This window comes from Pleurodeles waltl, chromosome 8 (genome assembly GCF_031143425.1).
Source record: "Pleurodeles waltl isolate 20211129_DDA chromosome 8, aPleWal1.hap1.20221129, whole genome shotgun sequence".
Classification (NCBI taxonomy): domain Eukaryota; kingdom Metazoa; phylum Chordata; class Amphibia; order Caudata; family Salamandridae; genus Pleurodeles; species Pleurodeles waltl.
Genome location: NC_090447.1, coordinates 198,410,128 through 198,433,330, shown reverse-complemented (window position 1 = coordinate 198,433,330; position 23,203 = coordinate 198,410,128). Strand labels below are relative to the sequence as shown.

The following is a 23,203-nucleotide window of genomic DNA, read 5'->3' as shown; positions in this document are numbered from 1 at the left end:
GCAAGAGCAATCATTTCATTTCTTTCCCTAAGAGATAAAACCTCCGCTTCCAACGGGCGAGAGCACTTTGACAGCTCCTGCCTGCTGGAAGCAGAGTGTTTGCTCTGACTTGGCAGGAGCTGTCAAAGCTCTCGCCAAGTCAGAGCAAACAGCTATGTCCTGGGGGTGAGCAACCCGGGACATAGCAGGGGTTGGCCCTGGGGGTGGTGGTATTAGCTCCATGATAGAAGTTGCGTGGCTTCATGAGGGGGGCTAGGCAGCCCCCTCTAACGTTTAACTCAGCACGAGGAGGTGGTGATCTCTAGATCTAATACAAACCCAAGGGATGGGGGTCCCATGCGCCCCCTCCTTTTTTAAGCCCCCAATGCACCCAGCCCACCCGGGGACGAAATAAAATAAAAGCAGAGACCACCCCCTTTTTTTAATTAAATAATCTCGGAAAAATCCACTGATACATCCACAAACTTTTCCGAGCTTTAAAAAAAAAAGCCTTTTAGCCCTGGTGGGGTGCATGAGGAACCCCTCGACCAAGACTAGGGGCTCAGGGTGTCCTTACTCTGGCACCTTTCCTTTTTTTGTGGGACTCAGCTAAAGCCAGTTCCCAAAATGGCTGCCAACACTTCCTTGTTGAAGTGTTGGCACCCAATCAGATATGAGCATGGGCACAGCAGGCTCCGCGGACGATACACATCCCCTGATATCTTTATTTTTTGCCCTTAATATCTCTAAAACGGTTTTACACCAAATCACAAAAAGCGTGCTTTCTGGGCCAAGAGTTAGCTTTCTGCCAAATTTGGTATAATTCCATCCAGCGGTTCGGGTTGCGGTCGTGTTCAAAATCTCTATAGGAAAATGCATGGGAGAACACATTTTGGGAACACCCCGCTCCCCTTTTTCTTGGCCCCCACTTGACGGATCACCCCAAACTTTCAAGAGAGCATGTGAGCGAGAATGAAATATACGTTCTGAAACTTTCGTCAAGCAGAATCAAAGTTATTGGCAAAACAAAAATCTTTTTCTATGGAAACTAGGTCCTAACTATAATGACCGCCAATACTGTAATATACACATACAGTTCAAAAACCAAAGGTTACAGGGGCGTTATAGTTAGGTTCTGAATTTACAAAACCATAGAAATTCAGCAGTTATAATTAGAGTTATTTTAAGTAACTATAACTCGCGTCCTAAGGTAACTCTAACTCATGTCCCTGTTATGCACAGTTTTTCTTCAATAATTTAACTTCTAATGTTTCACTGACGTTATAAAAGTTGTCATGAGTGCTGTAATACGTGGGATAAACAGCAGTGCAAGGCGAGGGCGCGAGCTATAGTTACCTTAGGGAACAAGTTCCCAGCCTGCTCCCAGTCTCCTGTGGGAGCCAGCACTGAGGTCATAGACCGGGAGCTACTAAAGATGCACTTCCCTCTCTGTGAGGGCACTTGTTTCCTTAGTTTCCCTGCTCCCATCTCTGAAGGCAAGGCAACAGAGAGCTCTAGCTTGCTGGAACCGGAGTGTTTGCTCTGACCTGGCAGGAGCGGTCAGAGCAAACAACTATGATCCGGATCTGCCCACCCCCGGGGACATAGTAGGAGCCGGTCTTAGGGGGTAGCAGTCCCCAGGGCCATTACGTGCTCCACAAGGAGGGCCACCCTCCAACGTTAAAGCCCTGGGGAGGTGGTGGTTACCAGGGCTGCAGGGGGACCACGCCCCCCCTTATTGTGAATATATTGCTCCTGGAAAGTGGCCGTCCCTGGGGCAGCAGGGCGGCGCACAGCGCCCTCATATAATTTATGTTTTTTTTCAGCCGCGGGGAGGAGGCGGTCGCCAGGGCTGCAGGGGGACCACGCCCCCTCCCTTATTGTGACTATATTGCCCCGGGGAAGTGGCGGTCCCTGGGGCAGCAGGGGGGCGCACAGCGCCCTCATATAATTTACAGTTAGAAAGCTGGACTCGAAACCCCATAGCTCAGCGTGAAGGACTGCGACCTTCACACTGAGTTATGGGGGTTTATTTTTTTTATTTTATTTTGTATCCCTTTATGGGCCTTCAGGGACCACGAAGGAGCCCTCAAGGGCTCCCCTGCGGTCCCTACTTTTTGTTTTCATTAATTTTTTTTCTTTTTTATTAAAAAGCCCTTATGGGCTACCTGGCACTGCAGGGGAAACCCCCGCAGTGCCAATGCTTCAGCAAGCACGGAGCTTCTTTGACACCGGAGCTCCATGCTTGCTGAAGCATTTCATCTTTGTGCTCTGCACATGTGTAGGGGACCGAGATGAAACTTTGGATTTTGACTGTGGGACCTGCTTTAAAGGTCACGCGACACGCAACGCCCCTCCCCCTTCTCCCTCCAGCTCCCCCCCGTTTTTTTATATTTAAATAAATAAAAGATATATAGGACTGCAGGGGAGTCCTTGAGGGATCCTTCGTGGTCCCTGAAGGCCCATAAAGGGATACAAAAAATAAAATAAACCCCATAACCCCCATTTATTTATGATTTTTTTTTTTTTTTTTTTTTACTTTTTACAAATATTAAACACTTTTTTTGTTAAATCCAACAAAAATATCGTATTCTAAGTATATGAGAAATTGAAGCCTAAAAAAACTCTCTCACTTTCTTTCTCTCTTTCAGTCTCTCTTTCAATCAATTTCTCCCATGCACACACCCACTCAAAGACCCACTGACACCCTCATACAGCCACTCACAGACCCACGCACACACTGACGCACCCACTAAAACACTGATGTATGCACTCTCACACCCAGACAGACGTTTGATGAATCTTTATGCAGTTTTCCTTAAAAAGTGCCCTAGTTTGTCTTGTTCTGCATGGAAAGTTTTGGGGTGATCTGTCAAGCGGGCAACCAAGGATATGATTTTTATATTGAAAAAGCAGCAACTAAACAGGGCACCACGAGGCCACACCACTCAAAGTTTTTAACCTTGGGATTTAAGTTTGCTTTTTGATGCTTAAAGAATTCCAGTGGGACAGGTCCACAGCTGGCTCCAGAGAACGTCCTTCGAAATCAGATGTACTGTCATCAAAGTCTGGCTGAAATTCTAAGTGGAGACAAAGCTGTATTCTCTAGTCGCTGTGGTCAAATCACTAATGGGGTAGGTCTGTCGCCTTGCCCAGATCCAAATTGTTACCTTTGGATTTGATCACTTTTATATTTCAACACCGTTCTATAACGTCACTTTAACTTTTGTTTTTTCAGTGAATTTCTAGTTTTTGTTGTTGTTTTTTTTTTTTAACACAGGAGAAGATCTTATCACCATACCTTACTGCAACAGCACATTAACCTTTGTTTTTTGGGGCGACCATATGTGTATATATAAATAAATGTGTGCTTCTTAAACACTAGTTACCACGAAAGGTGCATTGTAAAAGTTCACGAGTTGCAAAATACAGTGTGGTAATACATTTATTAAACTAATCGCAATGTTATTGCACAATGTAACCTAAGATATTGCAATGACCTGCGTTGTTACAACTAATATTCAACAAACAAAGTTTTTCTGAAATCTAAATTTCTGGTACAGCATGACTGATCACAATAATATGCAATAAAGAACTCAATCAGTTCTGGATGGACTTATTTTCCTTTTGTCTTCATCAGAAAAAAGTAGGACATTGAAAATACCCTGGGGACAATGTTACTTACTTGCACTACTTTCTAAGACGCAACTTTAGCTACGTAAATCAAAGTTCAAAACTTGGTCAATTGTTTGTAGGCAATGAGTCCACCTCATTAGGAGTACTTACCGGCATGCCATCAAAAAGTTGGGTACTTGTTTGAACTGATGCTATTTCTTCTGCAGATAGGATACCACTGACATATTTGCTTGTAAATTTATCAACAACACTGAAGATTCGTTTTTCACAACCATTCCACCACAATCTGACCATGGCTGGCAAATCTTTTAATGTAATGCGATATACAGAACAAGCCAAATGGGGAATCTCAGATGACAGTGATGATACACCTGCAGAGTAAATGAAGAAATATGCTGTTAATTTTACATCTAAGGAGGTTTAAAGGCTAGAATACAATCCTAGTACTTCAAGTGATATTATTCACATCTTACATCCATGAGATGTTGCTAAGTTTGTCCTTAATTTGACAAGTGAACTATATGATGTGCTAAACTCAGTACAGCAGGTTTTTCATCAACTCAAATCCCTTTGGCCTCCAAGAGGGAACCAGTGCTGACTCTTTATCACCTCCCTATTTCTGACTGATGCCTTAACAATGCAATTTTTCACCTCAGCCATTGATCACATCTTCTATGGTCTTGTGTTTGTTACCCTAGAGCTTATGCCTGTAAATTTTATGTTGTCACTATCATGAAATGCCTAAATTTGTGACTTGCTTGGCTTCACCATTCTAATATAACCAAGCAACAAAGGTATGTAGTTTGTGCTTCAAAAAACACATTCAAGTGGAAAAAGCTACAAGAGAATCTTTCCAACCATTTAGCTACAATTCATAAACTAGCCCACTGGTAAAATGATCAGTCTTCAATTTGCTTTGTACAACTGATGCTTACTACATTTCATCATCTGAAGGTGATGTAACAATTCTGTGACGTCATTGTAATAAATGGTTCTGGAGTCGTCTTATGATATCAAAATTGAAGACTTCATAAACTGCGGCACCCTAGACCTATGTTTGTCATGCTGACCTGGCTCCCACTGCCATCTTTTTTCATCTTCAGTCATCTCATCCTCGACAGCAATACCCTGAGCAAAATGTGCTCTCTAAAACCCTTGGATTTCCTACAATCCGTCACCCTCCAGGATGTACTCCAATTTTCTAACACATTACGTGACCCCCCTCACCCCACTTATCACCATATCTGTTCATTTTGATAACCCAAAAAGGTGCAATTTTAGTTTGCATTAATGAGTGTGATGGAAATGTCAAGGGGTCATTACAGTAAAATGCCTGTCGCATCCACTCTTATTTCTGGCTCTGGTGTAACAGAAGAGTGTTTCATTTAAACCGTGGAAGTTGGAGGGCGGGTAATATTTATTATCTCGGCTTTGATATATTTGGTGGCAGAGATTGGTGCATCTGTTGGCCACACAAAGAACTGTAAACTTTATTATTACGACAGAACACTCTCAAAGAGTATCAGCTGCATTTCAATTAATACTTGCCTTCTAGTCGAGTGAGGGGGAGGTTTTTTTACTTGAGATGCTAATGGTAGATATTTTTTAAGTCCAAAGTGGAGGTTGCTGGGAGCACCTTGGGAATTTAGTCATCTTTTAATCCTGTTTGCTGAGTGCTTTGGATAAAGAGCACTGCTGTAGACTAGGTATATGCCTAAAAGTGCTCCTACAACCAACCACTAGATGGTTTTCTGGTGTAATGAAAGGGAGGGTAATTTTTAGGAGTGTCACTTATAAGGCAGATTTTACTAGAGCTCCTATCTGTGAGTTATGAATGAGATCAGCATACCACAAAATGATGACGCTTTTGAGGAAATGGAGTGTATTACATTGTGTAGTTGAGCGACCTCACTCTATAATTCACTCATTAACCCCTATAGAACCCTTATATTTAGTTTCTCAAATCACCAGTGTAAAGAAATGGCTCCCTGTTGCAGTTACCCCCCACTTTTTGCCTGATACTGATGCTGACTTGACTGAGAAGAGTGCTGGGACCCTGCTAACCAGGCCCCAGCACCAGTGTTCCTTCACCTAAAATGTACCATTGTATCCACAATTGGCACACCCTGGCATTCAGATAAGTCCCTTGTAACTGGTACTTCTAGTACCAAGGGCCCTGATGCCAAGGAAGGTCTCTAAGGGCTGCAGCATGTCTTATGCCACCCTAGAGACCCCTCACTCAGCACAGACACACTGCTTACAAGCCTGTGTGTGCTAGTGAGAACAAAATGAGTAAGTCGACATGGCACTCCCCTCAGGGTGCCATGCCAGCCTCTCACTGCCTATGCAGTATAGGTAAGACACCCCTCTAGCAGGCCTTACAGCCCTAAGGCAGGGTGCACTATACCATAGGTGAGGGTACCAGTGCATGAGCATGGTACCCCTACAGTGTCTAAACAAAACCTTAGACATTGTAAGTGCAGGGTAGCCATAAGAGTATATGGTCTGGGAGTCTGTCAAACACGAACTCCACAGCACCATAATGGCTACACTGAAAACTGGGAAGTTTGGTATCAAACTTCTCAGCACAATAAATGCACACTGATGCCAGTGTACATTTTATTGTAAAATACACCACAGAGGGCACCTTAGAGGTGCCCCCTGAAACTTAACCGACTGTCTGTGTAGGCTGACTAGTTCCAGCAGCCTGCCACACCAGAGACATGTTGCTGGCCCCATGGGGAGAGTGCCTTTGTCACTCTGAGGCCAGTAACAAAGCCTGCACTGGGTGGAGATGCTAACACCTCCCCCAGGCAGGAGCTGTGACACCTGGCGGTGAGCCTCAAAGGCTCACCCCTTTGTCACAGCCCAGCAGGGCACTCCAGCTTAGTGGAGTTGCCCGCCCCCTCCGGCCACGGCCCCCACTTTTGGCGGCAAGGCTGGAGGGAACAAAGAAAGCAACAAGGAGGAGTCACTGGCCAGTCAGGACAGCCCCTAAGGTGTCCTGAGCTGAAGTGACTCTAACTTTTAGAAATCCTCCATCTTGCAGATGGAGGATTCCCCCAATAGGGTTAGGATTGTGACCCCCTCCCCTTGGGAGGAGGCACAAAGAGGGTGTACCCACCCTCAGGGCTAGTAGCCATTGGCTACTAACCCCCCAGACCTAAACACGCCCTTAAATTTAGTATTTAAGGGCTACCCTGAACCCTAGAAAATTAGATTCCTGCAACTACAAGAAGAAGGACTGCCTAGCTGAAAACCCCCGCAGAGGAAGACCAGCAGACGACAACTGCCTTGGCTCCAGAAACTCACCGGCCTGTCTCCTGCCTTCCAAAGATCCTGCTCCAGCGACGCCTTCCAAAGGGACCAGCGACCTCGACATCCTCTGAGGACTGCCCCTGCTTCGAAAAGACAAGAAACTCCCGAGGACAGCGGACCTGCTCCAAGAAAGGCTGCAACTTTGTTTCCAGCAGCTTTGAAAGAACCCTGCAAGCTCCCCGCAAGAAGCGTGAGACTTGCAACACTGCACCCGGCGACCCCGACTCGGCTGGTGGAGATCCAACACCTCAGGAGGGACCCCAGGACTACTCTGATACTGTGAGTATCAAAACCTGTCCCCCCTGAGCCCCCACAGCGCCGCCTGCAGAGGGAATCCCGAGGCTTCCCCTGACCGCGACTCTTTGAATCCAAAGTCCCGACGCATGGGAGAGACCCTGCACCCGCAGCCCCCAGGACCTGAAGGACCGGACTTTCACTGGAGAAGTGACCCCCAGGAGTCCCTCTCCCTTGCCCAAGTGGAGGTTTCCCCGAGGAATCCCCCCCTTGCCTGCCTGCAGCGCTGAAGAGATCCCGAGATCTCTCATAGACTAACATTGCGAACCCGACGCCTGTTTCTACACTGCACCCGGCCGCCCCCGCGCTGCTGAGGGTGAAATTTCTGTGTGGGCTTGTGTCCCCCCCGGTGTCCTACAAAACCCCCCTGGTCTGCCCTCCGAAGACGTGGGTACTTACCTGCAAGCAGACCGGAACCGGGGCACCCCCTTCTCTCCATTCTAGCCTATGTGTTTTGGGGACCACTTTGAACTCTGCACCTGACCGGCCCTGAGCTGCTGGTGTGGTAACTTTGGGGTTGCTCTGAACCCCCAACGGTGGGCTACCTTGGACCAAGAACTGAACCCTGTAAGTGTCTTACTTACCTGGTAAAACTAACAAAAACTTACCTCCCCCAGGAACTGTGAAAATTGCACTAAGTGTCCACTTTTAAAACAGCTATTTGTCAATAACTTGAAAAGTATACATGCAATTTTTATGATTCAAAGTTCCTAAAGTACTTACCTGCAATACCTTTCGAATGAGATATTACATGTAGAATTTGAACCTGTGGTTCTTAAAATAAACTAAGAAAAGATATTTTTCTATACAAAAACCTATTGGCTGGATTTGTCTCTGAGTGTGTGTACCTCATTTATTGTCTATGTGTATGTACAACAAATGCTTAACACTACTCCTTGGATAAGCCTACTGCTCGACCACACTACCACAAAATAGAGCATTAGTATTATCTATTTTTACCACTATTTTACCTCTAAGGGGAACCCTTGGACTCTGTGCATGCTATTCCTTACTTTGAAATAGCACATACAGAGCCAACTTCCTACAACCAGCTCAACCCTAGGTAATTGTGGCTCTGAGCAGCAAGGCGTACACATAGGAAAAAGTGTAAATCAGTTAAACAGCACCAAAAAATCGAAGAAGAAATAAAAAAAGACACCAAAGAAACTGGACAGTATTTTCATGTGTTTTTAGACACCATAATAAAAAGGATCCACTGGAGGGTTCCAGAAATATATATTTTATAAGGCATAGTAAATCAAAGCATTTCACTCGCGAAAAAGCACTGGCAAATTCAACAAACCTAAGAGAAACATTTTGAGGACAAACTTGGGCAAGCTGTAATGCAGTGAATTAGAGTTACTTGGGGTGACTAACTCTGGCAGGGAGCTAGTCAGAGAGACCAGCAAGATTATCAGAAACAGTTACCTCCAGAGAAGAAGCAGTCTTCAAGCAGTTCCAAGTGCTTTAACTTTGTCCCATGGATTCCTATGGAAGTCGTCCTGATGCTGAGGATACAGGATGATTAAAGATGCTGAAGGATGCTGTGGATATGACACCTGGACAGGGGCCTTCCTGCAGGGACTCCTCAGTCCACAAAGGCGATGAGGGGTCTTAGACACAGGCTTCAACTTCCCACAAGGTCCTCTCGGGTCTGCTTGAAGTCCAGTCACAACTGGATTACCAGTTATCCAGTGTTGCTGTCAGAGTCAAAACCTTCCTGCGATTGTTGCTTGCATTCTGGGTGACCAAGCTGCACTCCAATAACTCTATGTGGTCTAGCAGACCCCGATGCAACTTCTGAGCACTGGGTCCTGGTGCTGCACAATGGTGGAGAGCTGCGATTCAGGGATCTGGGCTACCACTCACCACTCACCTTTAGCAGACTTCTTCTTCAGTCCTTGTGCTGTGAACAGGAGGCAATTTGGCTGACCCTTGGAGTCTCTTTGCTGTGGCAGGGCACTTGAGATGACTTTTTCTCCATAAGTACACAGTAGGCACAGTCCTTCTTCTTTGCTAGCTACCATGTGCAGCTTGTGCAGTTCATGTTGGTGCAGCCTCGCCTTGCTGGGATCTTGGTGCAGAGAGCAGTCCTTCTTCCAGTCCAGTTGAGATGTGAGTTCTGGGAGCCAGGGGTGGACTATTTATGTTCAGAAATGCCCTCAGGGTAGGATGCGGTTGTAGCCAATTGGCTACCAGGTTCCCTCCTCCCGGACAATTACTTCCGGAGAAGTGTGGCATTTGGCTACCCCAAGATGCGCCATTCTGCCCACTCCTAAGATGGCATCCAGAGCACCTTAGCCTCAACCAGAGGTGGGAATGCCAAGCTGGTTAAATGCCCATGGAAAACTGGTTTGACAACAGATTTCTCTCTCATTCGCAGGCAAGAGCTAGTCTGCCTAAACAATGGCAGATAGAGGCCCCTCTCCCAAGTGTTCCCCAGTTGCCCCTCAAAGGTGGCTTCGGCTTTGAAGCTCATCTTTTGGGCCAACAACCGTGTGGCTTCATGCAGGTGGAAAGAAACACCTCCCTCCAAGACAGGAGCCTATTGTCTCCTTTCCTGAGAGTCTTTAGCACATCTACCTAGGAGGGCAAAAGGCTGTCTTGGGTTTCAAGCTCCATGTGCAACCGTTAGGGGCACATGAGACTGAAGTTAACAAAGTAGGAACTTTGCACCAATTTTACTTGTTACCTTAATTTCAACTTGAAAACTAAGAAGGGCTTAATGTAATACGTTGTTTGACACCTTGGAGTATCAACATTGGTGGCACAGTTCAGAAGTTAGCACAGATGAGAGGTCAGCATTTAACATTCACTAGCCAAGGGACGACCAAGTCTTTCCACAGTAAAAACTACAGTTTCGTGTTTTTACTGTGAGAACATGTAACATACATCTTATGCCCATAAAATATGCTGTACCCTGCCTAAAGGCTAGGTAGGTCTGCCATGGGGGTCACTTACACATGTTTCAGGGGGTCTGTGGGTTTTGTCATGGCTTTTAAATAGCAAAGTCAGGCGGCCAGCAGTTCAAAACTGCCCTTGCAGTCTGCAATGGCGGACTCAGAGACTCGTTTTACTCTTGTCATCCCCAGGGTGGCACAAACTGTGCAACAATCCCTGGGGGTGGGGGGGCTCTCTAAATAACTGACCCTGAGTATCATATACTAGGAACTTACAAGTAAGTAGCCTATGCCAATTGGGTATAGCCAAAGTAACATACACATTTTGAGGTCAGGCCACTGGCACTTAAGTCAGGTTGGCAGGCCTCTGTGCACTCTAAGAGTCGAAAAACTAGCACTAGCAATCGAAAAACCTAAGTGTGACCATACAACAAAAGGCACTTCCTTTAAACGCTTCATATTTTGTACTGTGCACAGTTTGACCAAAGGAGGCGAATGAGGGGCATATGGAACCCATCAGAATGAAAGGGCCATGTGGGCATAAGGCTCACCAAAGTGTCAATGTCCTGTAGGATGTGGAAGCACTGGTGAATTGGTCTGTCCTCTATAATACACTTAGCTATTTTGTGCGTAATCAGCAAAAAAAAGTATAGAAGGCCGAAATGGAGGCCCATGAGGTCACATCTACTGTAGGGAAGCAGAAGCATTCTTGTGGAACCATGAAGACGACAGGGCTGAAAAAGAAGGATATGTTTCTGGTCATATTCTCTGACTGCAAATGTCATCATAGTGCATATAATGTTTAATTCTAAAAGATATACCTTTGTTGCTGAATTAAGAAAAAGTAGGGCCGCTAAAAAGCTCTAACTTGTTTGGAGGAACTCAGTGTATTAAGGAGATCAGTACATTTGAACCCTGGAACCGACACCCTCTGCCACTGCCAGGGAGCACTTTGTCACCCTGCTGTTAGCTGTAGGAAGAGGAGCTCTATGACGAGTCAATATTTAATTTCAGTATAATCAATAATATTTCAATATAATCAATATCTGCTTAGTTATTATTAGGAAAAGCAATCTAGACAGTAGTGATTTAAGTATGTGTCCACCATATGGCTATGCAAACTAAGCATCTGCTGTTGTCTTCCCTACGGAGTCTTTTGATCTTTCCTGCATGTTCCACTGGCTGTTGTATCACTTATATGGGTGTTTGTGTTGTAAAAACACCAAAACATCTAGACTGCATTGCATTCATCAACAACTGGTTAGCAGAGCTCATGATCTCTCTGAGAAATCTAGTTAGTTTCAGGTAAATTCTTCCTTGACAAAGCAGATGTTATCCTACTGCAAGATGGGACTGAGACAGATTCCAATAACCAAACCCCAAGTACTCCAAATCTAACCATTGTACAGACGATATTCCACACACCAAACAAGCAATGCCAAATGCAACAGTGGTGCCATTTAACGTCAAGACCTTTTGGCTTTATGTATGCTTGTTTAAAATGGAGATCTATTCGCACTAGCCACTTCTCTGTATCTCTATCTTGTTCTCTAAATTCACTTTTTGTATTAATGCATTTGAAAATGCATCTAAGTGGTGAGGCATGCATTATAGTCAGTGCTAAGGAGAGCGCATCATCTCCAATGGCGGCATAGAGCAAGATGTCTGGGATTCAGGTTGACATTACTCAGAGGACAAGAGACAATCCCTGTGATAGTTTTATGCAGCAACAGTTTGGCATTAACTCATATAATACAGATTCCTGCCTGGAGCTTCAAATACGTAAAAAACAAATACTTATGAACTTAGCAGAATAGGGTTGGACTTGTTTGGTGGAAAGCTTAGTCGGAAAAAATAGAGGAAAAATAACTAACAAAACCCCCCCAACATAAACACAAAAGGTATATTTAAATGCAAGTGAAATAATGAAGCTACATGTACTGACCTTTGATGGTTAACTGCAGATCCTCAGTGAAGAAAGTATTCGCATCCTTACACAAGACCTCAGAATTCTGTCCTGGGAGGCATGGCGTTTGAGGCATTAACTTGAAGAGGTGGTGGAGAAGTTTATTCAGACTTTTACTTTTTCGAAGATATTGTGAGTACAGCACCCGAAGCTGGTGAGAGAAAGTACATGATTTTCCTTACTTATGTCTGCACGATGGGTTTTGACAGAGCATGTGCTGAACCGAGATCGACACTAAATCGAAGACAGGAGTCTGCACGTAGTTTATCAGTAAACTACCGCAACACAAAACTGCATCTGCTTGCAACTGGAAAGGTTACAGTGGCAAATGTAGAACTTTGATTGGGAATATCCAAAGGTTAATATTCCATAAAAGGCCCATGTACATTTCAAACAATGAATGTTTCTCCCCAATGATGCTGACTACCATGTAGACAACACATACAAAGTAATACATTTGAAACCATCCTGGCAGACTTCTCCTTCCACTTACATTCTTGATTCCCCTCACATCCTTTTAATACTCACCGCTTACCTCCCTACTTCAGATACTCTCTCAATCAACATTTAGCAACCTAGCGACCTTTTATTGTCACACATCGTTTGGCCAGATTTACCAATTCTCTTGCTTCTGAAATTCCAAAGAATCTTTGATGTAAAGAAAAAAAAATGAATGAATGAAACAGTTACATTCCTTATTGTATTCGATTTATCACTTATATCGGATTTTAAATGCCAGTCATTTTCAAAAACATTATCTTTTTGTATATGTACAGAAACATTTATGTTTATATACAAGTGTATGTATGCCTGCGTTAATGCTCCAGCTGTTCATTCGGCTGTTCGCTAATGTTATCATTAAACCACGTGACATTATTTTGGAAAGCAAATATCTGAATCATCCATCATGTGCCTCTGTGGAAGCAACTTCAAATTATCGTCTTGAAAACATATTGTCCCAGATATACCTTTGATTAGGAGATTTACTAACCTCTGAAAATCACTAAACAAATATCATCCCAAAGGGCATAAAAATGACTGTAAAGACCGAAATGTTCCCTGCTTGGTCTACAGGTGAATACTCCGGTGTTGAGTGACCTAAGAGCACGTGAAACTGGTTTGCAGACTTTTAGTTGGCCTGGCTAGTATGCCAATATAGTGCGTACTCTAGGGCCTTGGCCTGTCCATGTTAAAACCAATGTCCAGAACCTGTTCTGCGACCTGGACTGACACCAACCATCCCCTTTCTTAATGGCATGGGCTACTGTTCACGTCCTGGGCTGCTGGCAAAGCGGTGGTGGTGGCAAACTGATTTCTTTAAATTAACAGTCCTAAGCAGACCTTTTTTGTTCTGGGTGGCAATGTGCCCTACTACTGAAATGTAACACCCAGATCGTTGCACTGACATTCCATGTGTGTATCGAAAACATATATTCAAGAGGGATGTATCGCATGTGCATGGCTGCCATCTTGTGTACTGTGAGCAGGATTCTTGAGGCCAGTGGGATCTATTTTAGATAACTCCTGGTTTACTATGGCCCAAAATGGGCGGTGGTTAGAGCTTCTCCAAGAAGTAGAAGTGTTTTCTGTATTCCTGTTGCAGAGGCGGCAACTCAGACACCAAAGTGTAGAGGGATGGAGACAGGGATGCCCTTAAAAATTCTATGAGGAGCTGATAAGATTTTCCTGCACTGCCAATGAGTGGAAGGTGTGGGAGAGGGAATGAGTCAGAAGATTCGGCTAAGAGTGAGGAAGTTTCTAAGCAGGGTCTGGCTCTTTTGTCTTTCCTTCATTGTTGCTTCAGGAAGGCTAATGACAGCCAGATGTAGAGAGTTCGCACTTCATTGTGCCAATGTATTGGATATCTCTTTTTGAAGACAACATTTTCACTAATTGCTGTGACACCCTTCATTCTGGAAACAAATGCTGTGTCCGCATGAGAGCCAGAAAATGACAGTAGAGAGGGGACTACCTCACACTGGTTGCAGACCTTTATACAGAACCTCACACAGTGTATCCACATCTCCTGTTTGACGAGTATAAAAGTGGAACCCAAACCGTCCAAACCATCCCACTTTGTTCCACTTCAAAACTGTTTCACTGACATAAGGGAGGGAGTGTTCCACAGAGTGCTTGGAGTGCTGCTGAGAGACCACGGATGATAACAAGACACCAATAATTTCATAAAGGTCTCTTACAAGAATCTCCATAGATATACTTCTGTGACATGATATAGACATTACATGTGGTGAATTATAAAGCTACCTTCCCCATGTAAAGCCACACATCAGTCATACTGCAGTTTACAATTGAACGACTTCAGTTCCAGGTCTGTTTTTCCTTGGGGAAAAGTTATGAGACTATTGCATAAGACAACATGTAGGAGTACTGAAATATGCACGAAGGGGGACCCAAACTTAAAAAATGCTTTTGTCTAAACAGTAAAGAAAATAAACATGCCAGATGACCACAAGTGCCAACATTTAACTAATCTGACACTGTTAGCAACCTGCAAAAAGGAATAACATTGTACCAATAGTGTCAGCTATACACTTTGCGAGAAATCGACTGTGCACTCAAGCTGTTGTCGAAACATATCTCTGCTTGGCACCTCTTTCGTGAACTTCACCCGGTGAAATGTGAGTTAATAAATGTGCATGCCCAAGCGTTTGGTCTCTCAAAGCATAGCAAAATTGAATTGCTATGGCTCAGGGGAAAAAGCTCATGTGCGTTACGAATTAATGAAAATAATAAGCAGTTACGCACAACAATGCTTACAGGTGACAAATGTATATTACCTAAATCTTAGGACTCCACTGGCATTACAAATTTCCAACTTCTGGTGACTTCTTACATTATGGATACATTTAGCAAAGTATATACACCTTAAAAGAGAGAACATTGAGAAAGCACAGAAGTGGGACAAGGCAGGAAGCAGATGCATGCATGCCTTTAAAAATATATATCTGTCTTTGGGCCAGCGCTTGCCAGCAGGACAAATGTTCCTTCAACATCTGCATTCGTGCAAAATGTAAGGAGACACTCACTGGCCAAATTAAAAAGAGATTCTCATACGTTTCAAGGTGATGCCCACCACTAATACCTTAGGCCCTGTTTACGAGTTTGGCAGTCAGAAAACCCGACTTCCAGACCCGTGGGGAAGAGACTGCCGCGGAGCTGGCGGTCCTGCCACCTGTGCTCTCAGGAGTTTTCCACTAGGATGTCGCCGGTCAGCCCAGTAGAAAATGTGTGGCGGCATTGGACTCAGCTCCACATGGAACAGAGTCCAGTGGCGTGGCACAAGGGGCCTCCCTAGAGCCCTCAGAAATGCACACTGTCTGCTGAGCAGACAGTACACATTCCGATGGTGCTGGGGAGGGGCCCCCAGCACTTGTTCTCCACCAAAAGTTGGCGGAGAACATGGTCGTAATCAGCAGGGTGGCGCTGACTTCAGCGCTGCACTGGCTGATCACAACCAAGACCTCCATAAGCCCATCGGGATCAGAGATCCTGGCAGAGACGGTGGACTTTTATCAGTCAAACTGCCAAGGTTGTAATGTAGCAGTTAGACCACCACAACTGCGGAGGTCAGACCGCCACCACGAGTCTGGCGGTCTCGAGACCGCCAGACTATTAATCTGGCCCTTAGTGTCAATTTTGCATTGGTATTTGTCAGCAAGTATGGACAGAAGAAGAATAAATCTCTTATAAGCTAATGTCCAAACGTATAAGTCATCTAGAGTTACTAACTATCTTAAGATTTCCATAGGTCTTTTGTATGTAAAAATGAAATGCAATTTTTGGATTTATGATCTTCTTATGGAAACTTTGCTGATCTCTTTAAGAGCCTCAATGTTTATTAAATGGACTATGCAACTCCGCACCAATGTATCTCTATTTTCTACTAGTTCTGGGGCTGTGTTAATTTGAGCTGTACAGTTTTGCAGCAGCCTTTAAGTCTCAAACAGTAAGATGATATATGTAGTAAGTAATACAGGTTCACATGCCCCTTTTATTAAAATATTGCTAAAGGATGAAATCTATAAACAAACATAAAATATACCAATGCAGAATTTAATACAGTTTAAGCTCTAACCAATACGTACTTGGGGAGAAGCAGCTTTGAAGAATGTTAACATTAATTTCCATGTTAGAAGATATCCTAAAACATAACAGAATTCTTCAGTTGACGGTTGTACTTGTACACATTCTCCAACTGGAATGTCTTCTAGAATTGTATCCATTAAATCTTCAAGGGTGGCAAGGACAGACATGAGGGAGGCTGGTGGAGAGCTAAAATATATATGCAAGAAGATTAAATGTAGTAGCAAATAAGTGACAACCTAAGTTTAACATTTTTGTAGCACTATCAGAGGGCACATCTGAACTGCCAATATGCCTTAAGAAGAACTCCAATGCAAAATGTAAAAATCAATGTAATTTCATTTATCACTCGAACACCACTGGCCAGCAGTTAAAAAGAGGGGGCGCTCCTAAACCACCTCCACATTTATTTATATATATATATATATATATGGAAAATGTCACTTACCCAGTGTACATCTGTTCGTGGCATGAGACGCTGCAGATTCACATGCTGTGCACATCCCGCCATCTAGTGTTGGGCTCGGAGTGTTACAAGTTGTTTTTCTTCGAAGAAGTCTTTTCGAGTCACAAGATCGAGGGACTCCTCCTCTTTTGGCTCCATTGCGCATGGGCGTCGACTCCATCTTAGATTGGTTTCCCCGCAGAGGGTGAGGTAGGAGTTGTGTATATAGTAATAGTGCCCATGCAATGGAGTAAGTATGTATGTATATAATGTGACTAAAAGTCGTATATTTACAAATTTACAAATGTACAAGTTTAATTTTTTGTCAACTTAAAACGGCTACAGGCTCCCGGGGAGGTGGGAGGGCGCATGTGAATCTGCAGCATCTCATGCCACGAACAGATGTACACTGGGTAAGTTACATTTTCCGTTCGATGGCATGTGTAGCTGCGCTGCAGATACACATGCTGTGCATAGACTAGTAAGCAGTTATCTCCCCAAAAGCGGTGGTTTAGCCTGTAGGAGTTGAAGTTGTTTGAAATAATGTCCGTAATACTGCTTGTCCTACTGTGGCTTGCTGTGTTGTTAACACATCCACGCAGTAATGCTTGGTAAATGTATGAGGCGTAGACCATGTGGCTGCCTTACAGATTTCAGTCATTGGTATGTTTCCTAGAAATGCCATGGTGGCACCTTTCTTTCTAGTGGAGTGTGCCTTTGGTGTAATAGGCAGTTCTCTTTTTGCTTTTATATAACAGGTTTGAATACATTTAACTATCCATCTGGCAATGCCTTGTTTGGATATTGGATTCCCTGTATGAGGTTTTTGGAAAGCAACAAACAATTGTTTTGTTTTGCGAATTTGTTTGGTTCTATCAATGTAGTACATTAATGCCCTTTTGATGTCTAATGTATGTAATGCTCTCTCAGCTACAGATTCTGGTTCTGGAAAGTACACTGGGAGTTCCACTGTTTGATTTAAGTGGAACAGTGATATGACTTTAGGTAAGAATTTAGGATTTGTGCGTAGAACTACTTTATGTTTGTGTATTTGTGTAAAGGGTTCTTGTATAGTAAATGCTTGTATTTCACTTACTCTTCTGAGAGATGTGATAGCAATTAGAAAGGCTACTTTCCATGTTAGGTACTGTATCTCACATGAGTGCATGGGTTCAAAAGGTGGACCCATGAGTCGTGTTAATACGATGTTGAGGTTCCACGAAGGAACTGGTGGTGTTCTTGGTGGGATAATCCTTTTCAGACCCTCCATAAATGCTTTTATGTCTGGGATCTTGAATAATGAAGTTGAATGCGTAATTTACAGATAAGCCAAAATTGCTGTTAGATGTATTTTAATGGATGAGAAATATAACTTGGACTTTTGTAAGTGTAGTAGGTAGCTTACAATGTTTTTTGCAGATGCATGTAATGGTTGGATTTGCCTATTATGGCAGTAATAAACAAACCGTTGACATTTATTTGCGTAGCAATGTCTTGTAGTAGGTTTTCTAGCCTGTTTGATGACCTCCATACATTCTTGTGTAAGGTCTAGGTGTCCGAATTTTAAGACTTCAGGAGCCAGATCGCTAGATTGAGCGATGCTGGTCTCGGATGTCTGATCTGCTGTTTGTGTTGAGTTAACAGATCTGGTCTGTTTGGTAGTTTGATATGAGACACTACTGACAGGTCTAGTAATGTTGTGTACCACGGTTGTCGTGCCCAGGTTGGTGCTATTAGTATTAGTTTGAGTTTGCTTTGACTCAACTTGTTTACAAGATACGGAAGGAGTGGGAGAGGGGGAAAAGCGTAAGCAAATATCCCTGACCAACTAATCCACAGCGCATTGCCTTTGGAGTGAGGCTGTGGGTACCTGGATGCGAAGTCTTGGCATTTTGCGTTTTCTTTTGTTGCAAATAGGTCTATTTGCGGTGTTCCCCACTTTTGGAAGTAAGTTTGCAGTATGTTGGTGATCCCAAGAGAGATTGTCGGCTAACTGGTTTTGAATTCCTGGTATGAATTGCGCTATTAGGCGAATGTGGTTGTGAATCGCCCAATGCCATATTTTTTTAGCTAAGAGACACAATTGTGTCGAGTGTGTCCCTCCCTGTTTGTTCAGATAATACATTGTTGTCATGTTGTCTGTTTTGACAAGAATGTGTTTGTGGGTGATTAGTGGTTGAAATGCTTTCAACGCTAGAAATACTGCTAGTAGTTCTAAGTAATTTATAGGAATTTGTTTCTGTTGAGTGTCCCATTGTCCCTGGATGCTGTGTTGGTTGAGGTGTGCTCCCCACCCTACCATGGAAGCATCTGTTGTGATCACGTATTGAGGCACTGGGTCTTGGAAAGGCCGCCCTTGGTTTAAATTTATAGTATTATACCATTGAAGCGAGGTGTATGTTTGGCGGTCTATCAACACTAGTTCTTGAAGTTGACCCTGTGCTTGTGACCATTGTGATGCTAGGCACTGTTGTAAGGTCCGCATGTGTAATCTTGCGTTTGGGACAATGGCTATGCATGAGGACATCATGCCTAGTAGTTTCATCACTAATTTTACCTGGAACTTTTGGTTTGGGTGCATAGCCTGTATTACGTTTTGGAATGCTTGTACCCATTGTGGACTTGGAGTGGCAATCCCTTTTTTTGTGTTGCTTGTTGTTCCTAAGTACTGTTGTATTTAGCCCGGTTGTAGGTGTGATTTTTGGTAGTTGAGTGAGAACCCTAGCTTGTGAAGAGTTTCTATAACGTATTTTGTGTGTTGAGAACACCGTTCTTGCGTATTGGTTTTGATTAACCAATCGTCTAGATACGGAAACACATGTATTTGCTGTCTTCTGATATGGGCTGCCACTACGGCAAGGCATTTTGTAAAGACTCTTGGTGCTGTTGTTATTCCAAATGGCAACACTTTGAACTGGTAATGTATCCCTTGGATTACAAACCTTAAGTATTTTCTGTGGGAAGGATGTATGGGTATATGGAAATACGCATCCTTGAGGTCTAATGTTGTCATGTAATCTTGTTGTTTGAGCAAGGGGATTACATCTAGAAGTGTTACCATGTGAAAGTGATCTGATTGGATGTAAAGATTTAGTGTTCTGAGATCTAAGATGGGTCTTAGAGTTTTGTCTTTTTGGGGTATGGGAAAGTACAGGGAGTAAACACCCGTTCCTTTCTGATGATTGGGTACTAGTTCTATTGCATCTTTTTGCAACAGCGCTTGGACCTCCAGCTGTAATAGATCCATATGTTGTTTGGACAAGTTGTGTGTTTTTGGTGGCACATTTGGTGGAAATTGTAGGAATTCTATGCAATAACCATGTTGGATAATGGCTAGAACCCACGTGTCTGTTGTTATTTCTTCCCAGTTTTGGTAAAAATATGTTAGTCTCCCCCCCACTGGTGTCATGTGTTGGGGATTTGTGACACTGAAGTCACTGTTTATTTTGAGTGGTCTCAGGACTTTGGAACTTTCCCTTATTTTTCGGGAACTGTCCACCTCTGTATTGTCCCCGAAAACTTCCTCTCCGATACTGGCTGTGGTATGTGGGTCTGGTTTGTGAGGTTGAGGTTTCTGTGCTTTGTCCCCGAACCCCCCCTCTAAATGGTGTTTTCCGAAATGTGCCTCTGCCTGTGGGGAGTAGAGCGCGCCCATGGCCTTGGCCGTATCTGTGTCCTTTTTAAGTTTCTCGATAGCAGTGTCCACTTCCGGCCCAAACAACTGCTGTCTGTTAAAAGGCATATTAAGCACTGCCTGTTAAATTTCAGGCTTGAATCCTGAGGTGCGTAGCCATGCGTGTCTCCGTATGGTGACCGCTGTATTTACAGTCCTTGCAGCTGTGTCTGCTGCATTCATTGCCGACCGTATCTGGTTATTGGAGATACTTTGGCCCTCTTCCACCACCTGTTGTGCACGCTTTTGGAACTCTTTGGGTAGATATTCTATGAAGTGTTGCATTTCGTCCCAATGAGCTCTATCATATCTCGATAGCAAGGCATGTGAATTGGCAATGCGCCATTGGTTGGCTGCTTGTGCCGCAATTATTTTCCCTGCTGCGTTGAACTTGCGACTTTCCTTGTCGGGTGGTGGTGCATCTCCCGAGGTGTGTGAGTTGGCCCTTTTGCGAGCTGCACCTACTACCACTGAGTCCGGTGTCAATTGGTGCATGATGTACACAGGGTCTGTTGGGGGAGGTTTGTACTTTTTCTCCACCCTAGGAGTGATGGCCCTGCCTTTCACAGGCTCTTGAAATACTTGCTTTGCGTGTTTCAACATTCCTGGTAACATAGGGAGACTCTGGTACTGGCTATGTGTGGACGACAGAGTATTAAACAAAAAGTCATCTTCAATTGGTTCTGCGTGCAGGGTGACATTGTGAAATGCGGCTGCTCTGGACACCACCTGTGTGTAAGCCGTACTGTCTTCAGGTGGTGATGGTCTTGCTGGATAACTGTCAGGACTGTTGTCTGAAACAGGCACATCATAAAGATCCCATGCATCAGGATCATCTTGGCTCATCCCTGTGTGCGTTGGAGACTGCATCATCGGTGGGGTAGCCATTGGTGATGGTTGTGGTGAGTGATGTGGTGATGGTGGCGGGGTTACTTGTTTTGCCACCTTTGTCTGTGGTTGCTTGTCTTTTTCTTGGAAAGCAAGTTTCCTTTTCATTGGAGGGAGAGTACTGATTTTTCCTGTCTCCTTTTGAATGTGGAGCCTTCTCTGTGTGTGATCTGGCTCCCCTGCTTCTAGCTCCTGTCTGAATTTGTGTCCTTGCATTTGTGAGGACAGGCCTTGTTCCTCAGTGTAGGAACTTGGTTTCGGCTCCGAAGCCGGATGTTTCTGTTTGGAAACCTTTTCAACCGTCTTTTTCGGCTCCGAAGACACTTTTTTGGCTTTCGGTGTTCCGATATCTCAGTGCGACTTATTTCGGTGCTGGTATCTCAATGTTGAGATTGCTCTGACCCAGTGTCTAGTCTGTTCTGTGCCAGTATCTTGACCGGAGTCGGATGACTTCGACACGTGTGCCCTTTTGCTGTGCCGATGGAAGGTCACCTAATTTTCGGGTTAAGCCATGGCCTGTCGGTGGTGGCGTCCCCTGGGCTTAAATGTATTTTCCGTGAGTTTTGGCCAGGGGTGTTTTACTCACGGTTTTCGGCGTCTGTTCGGTTTCGGCCTCGTCCGAGTCAGCAATGGAGAAGGTTTCTTCTTCCTCCAAGCCTTGTGTCCTGTCGGCGCCAACGCCATTTGAAGTCCTCTTGCTCTTCGGTCCCTTAGCGTTTTCCTCGACCGAAACGCTTTACAGGCCTCGCAGGTATCCTCTTTGTGTTCGGGAGACAAACACAAATTACAGCCCAAATGCTGATCTGTGTAAGGATACTTGCTGTGGCATTCGGGGCAGAAGCGGAATGGGGTCCGTTCCATTAGCCTTGAAGACGCACGTGGTCGTGCCGACCAGGCCCCGCCGGGGAATCGAAACCCCAAAGGGCCACCGGAGCTCTTCCAAATTCGGTGTCGATCTGCGTTAACTAACCCGATACCGAACGCAAACAATACCATCAAATTTTCCGAGATTTAACTAACTTTCCGAACCGAAACACGGAGCGAAGAGGAACACGTCCGAACCTGATGGCGGAAAGAAAACAATCTAAGATGGAGTCGACGCCCATGCGCAATGGAGCCGAAAGAGGAGGAGTCCCTCGATCTCGTGACTCAAAAAGACTTCTTCGAAGAAAAACAAATTGTAAAACTCCGAGCCCAACACTAGATGGCGGGATGTGCACAGCATGTGTATCTGCAGCTACACATGCCATCAAACATATATACATATGGAAGGTAGTGTGAGCAGAGCATAAATGCCATCAGTAAAACATAACTCAAGTCTCATATTTTCTAATGGCAGCATCTACAAGCCATTCACAAGCAACTTCAAATTATTTTGTCTCTTACCAAGGGTTGACAAAAGTGACAAAGGGGACAGAAAAGATATTTCACACTATGCCTCTTTTTTTTGTGGGAATTAATTAGGGCAATCAAGGCACAGACTAAATTACTGGGTTTAACTGTGAAATTTGCAAAACTATTCACTACAGAACTATAAATGTTCTTGATATGCTATAAATTTTGATGTTGGAAAAAGCGGAAATAACCAACCAGGTCACACACCAAAACTTTTGATCTCCTTACTAGAAGGTCTTACACACTCCTTCTCTCATGAACCTCTGTAGAAACTTAGAAGCCTACTTTATAAATGAACACCTACTTACGTATTAATCAACCACCAAGTGGATGATGTTTTACAGTGATCTATCACCCTTCTCTTGTTAGTCTGTTCTACTGTATTTGCAAATATATGTTACTCTATGTACAGCACTCTGCTACCTTGAAGGGTAGGCTAACATCCTTAATGTTAATTTGAAAAAAAAATAACATAACAAATAAATATGAAACAATGGATTTATCCATCTCGCAAACTGTAGGGTCAATAAACAATTGACTAGTTTTCACTAGGCAGCCAAAAAGAGTTATTAACTTTCAAACACCATCAATCTGAGTAGATCGCC

At 44.0% G+C, this 23,203-nt stretch overlaps 1 protein-coding gene across 1 annotated transcript in view; it reads right to left on the bottom strand.

Moving 5' to 3' along the window:
- LTN1 (listerin E3 ubiquitin protein ligase 1) overlaps positions 1-23,203 on the bottom strand; it is a 488,777-nt gene that overhangs the window by 70,806 nt on the left and 394,768 nt on the right. The window contains exons 25-27 of the mRNA XM_069204077.1: positions 16,200-16,386; positions 12,073-12,244; positions 3,766-3,986 (exon numbers count right to left, since the gene is read on the bottom strand). Of these exons, the coding sequence (XP_069060178.1) occupies positions 3,766-3,986; positions 12,073-12,244; positions 16,200-16,386 (580 nt within the window). The remainder of the gene's footprint in view (positions 1-3,765; positions 3,987-12,072; positions 12,245-16,199; positions 16,387-23,203) is intronic.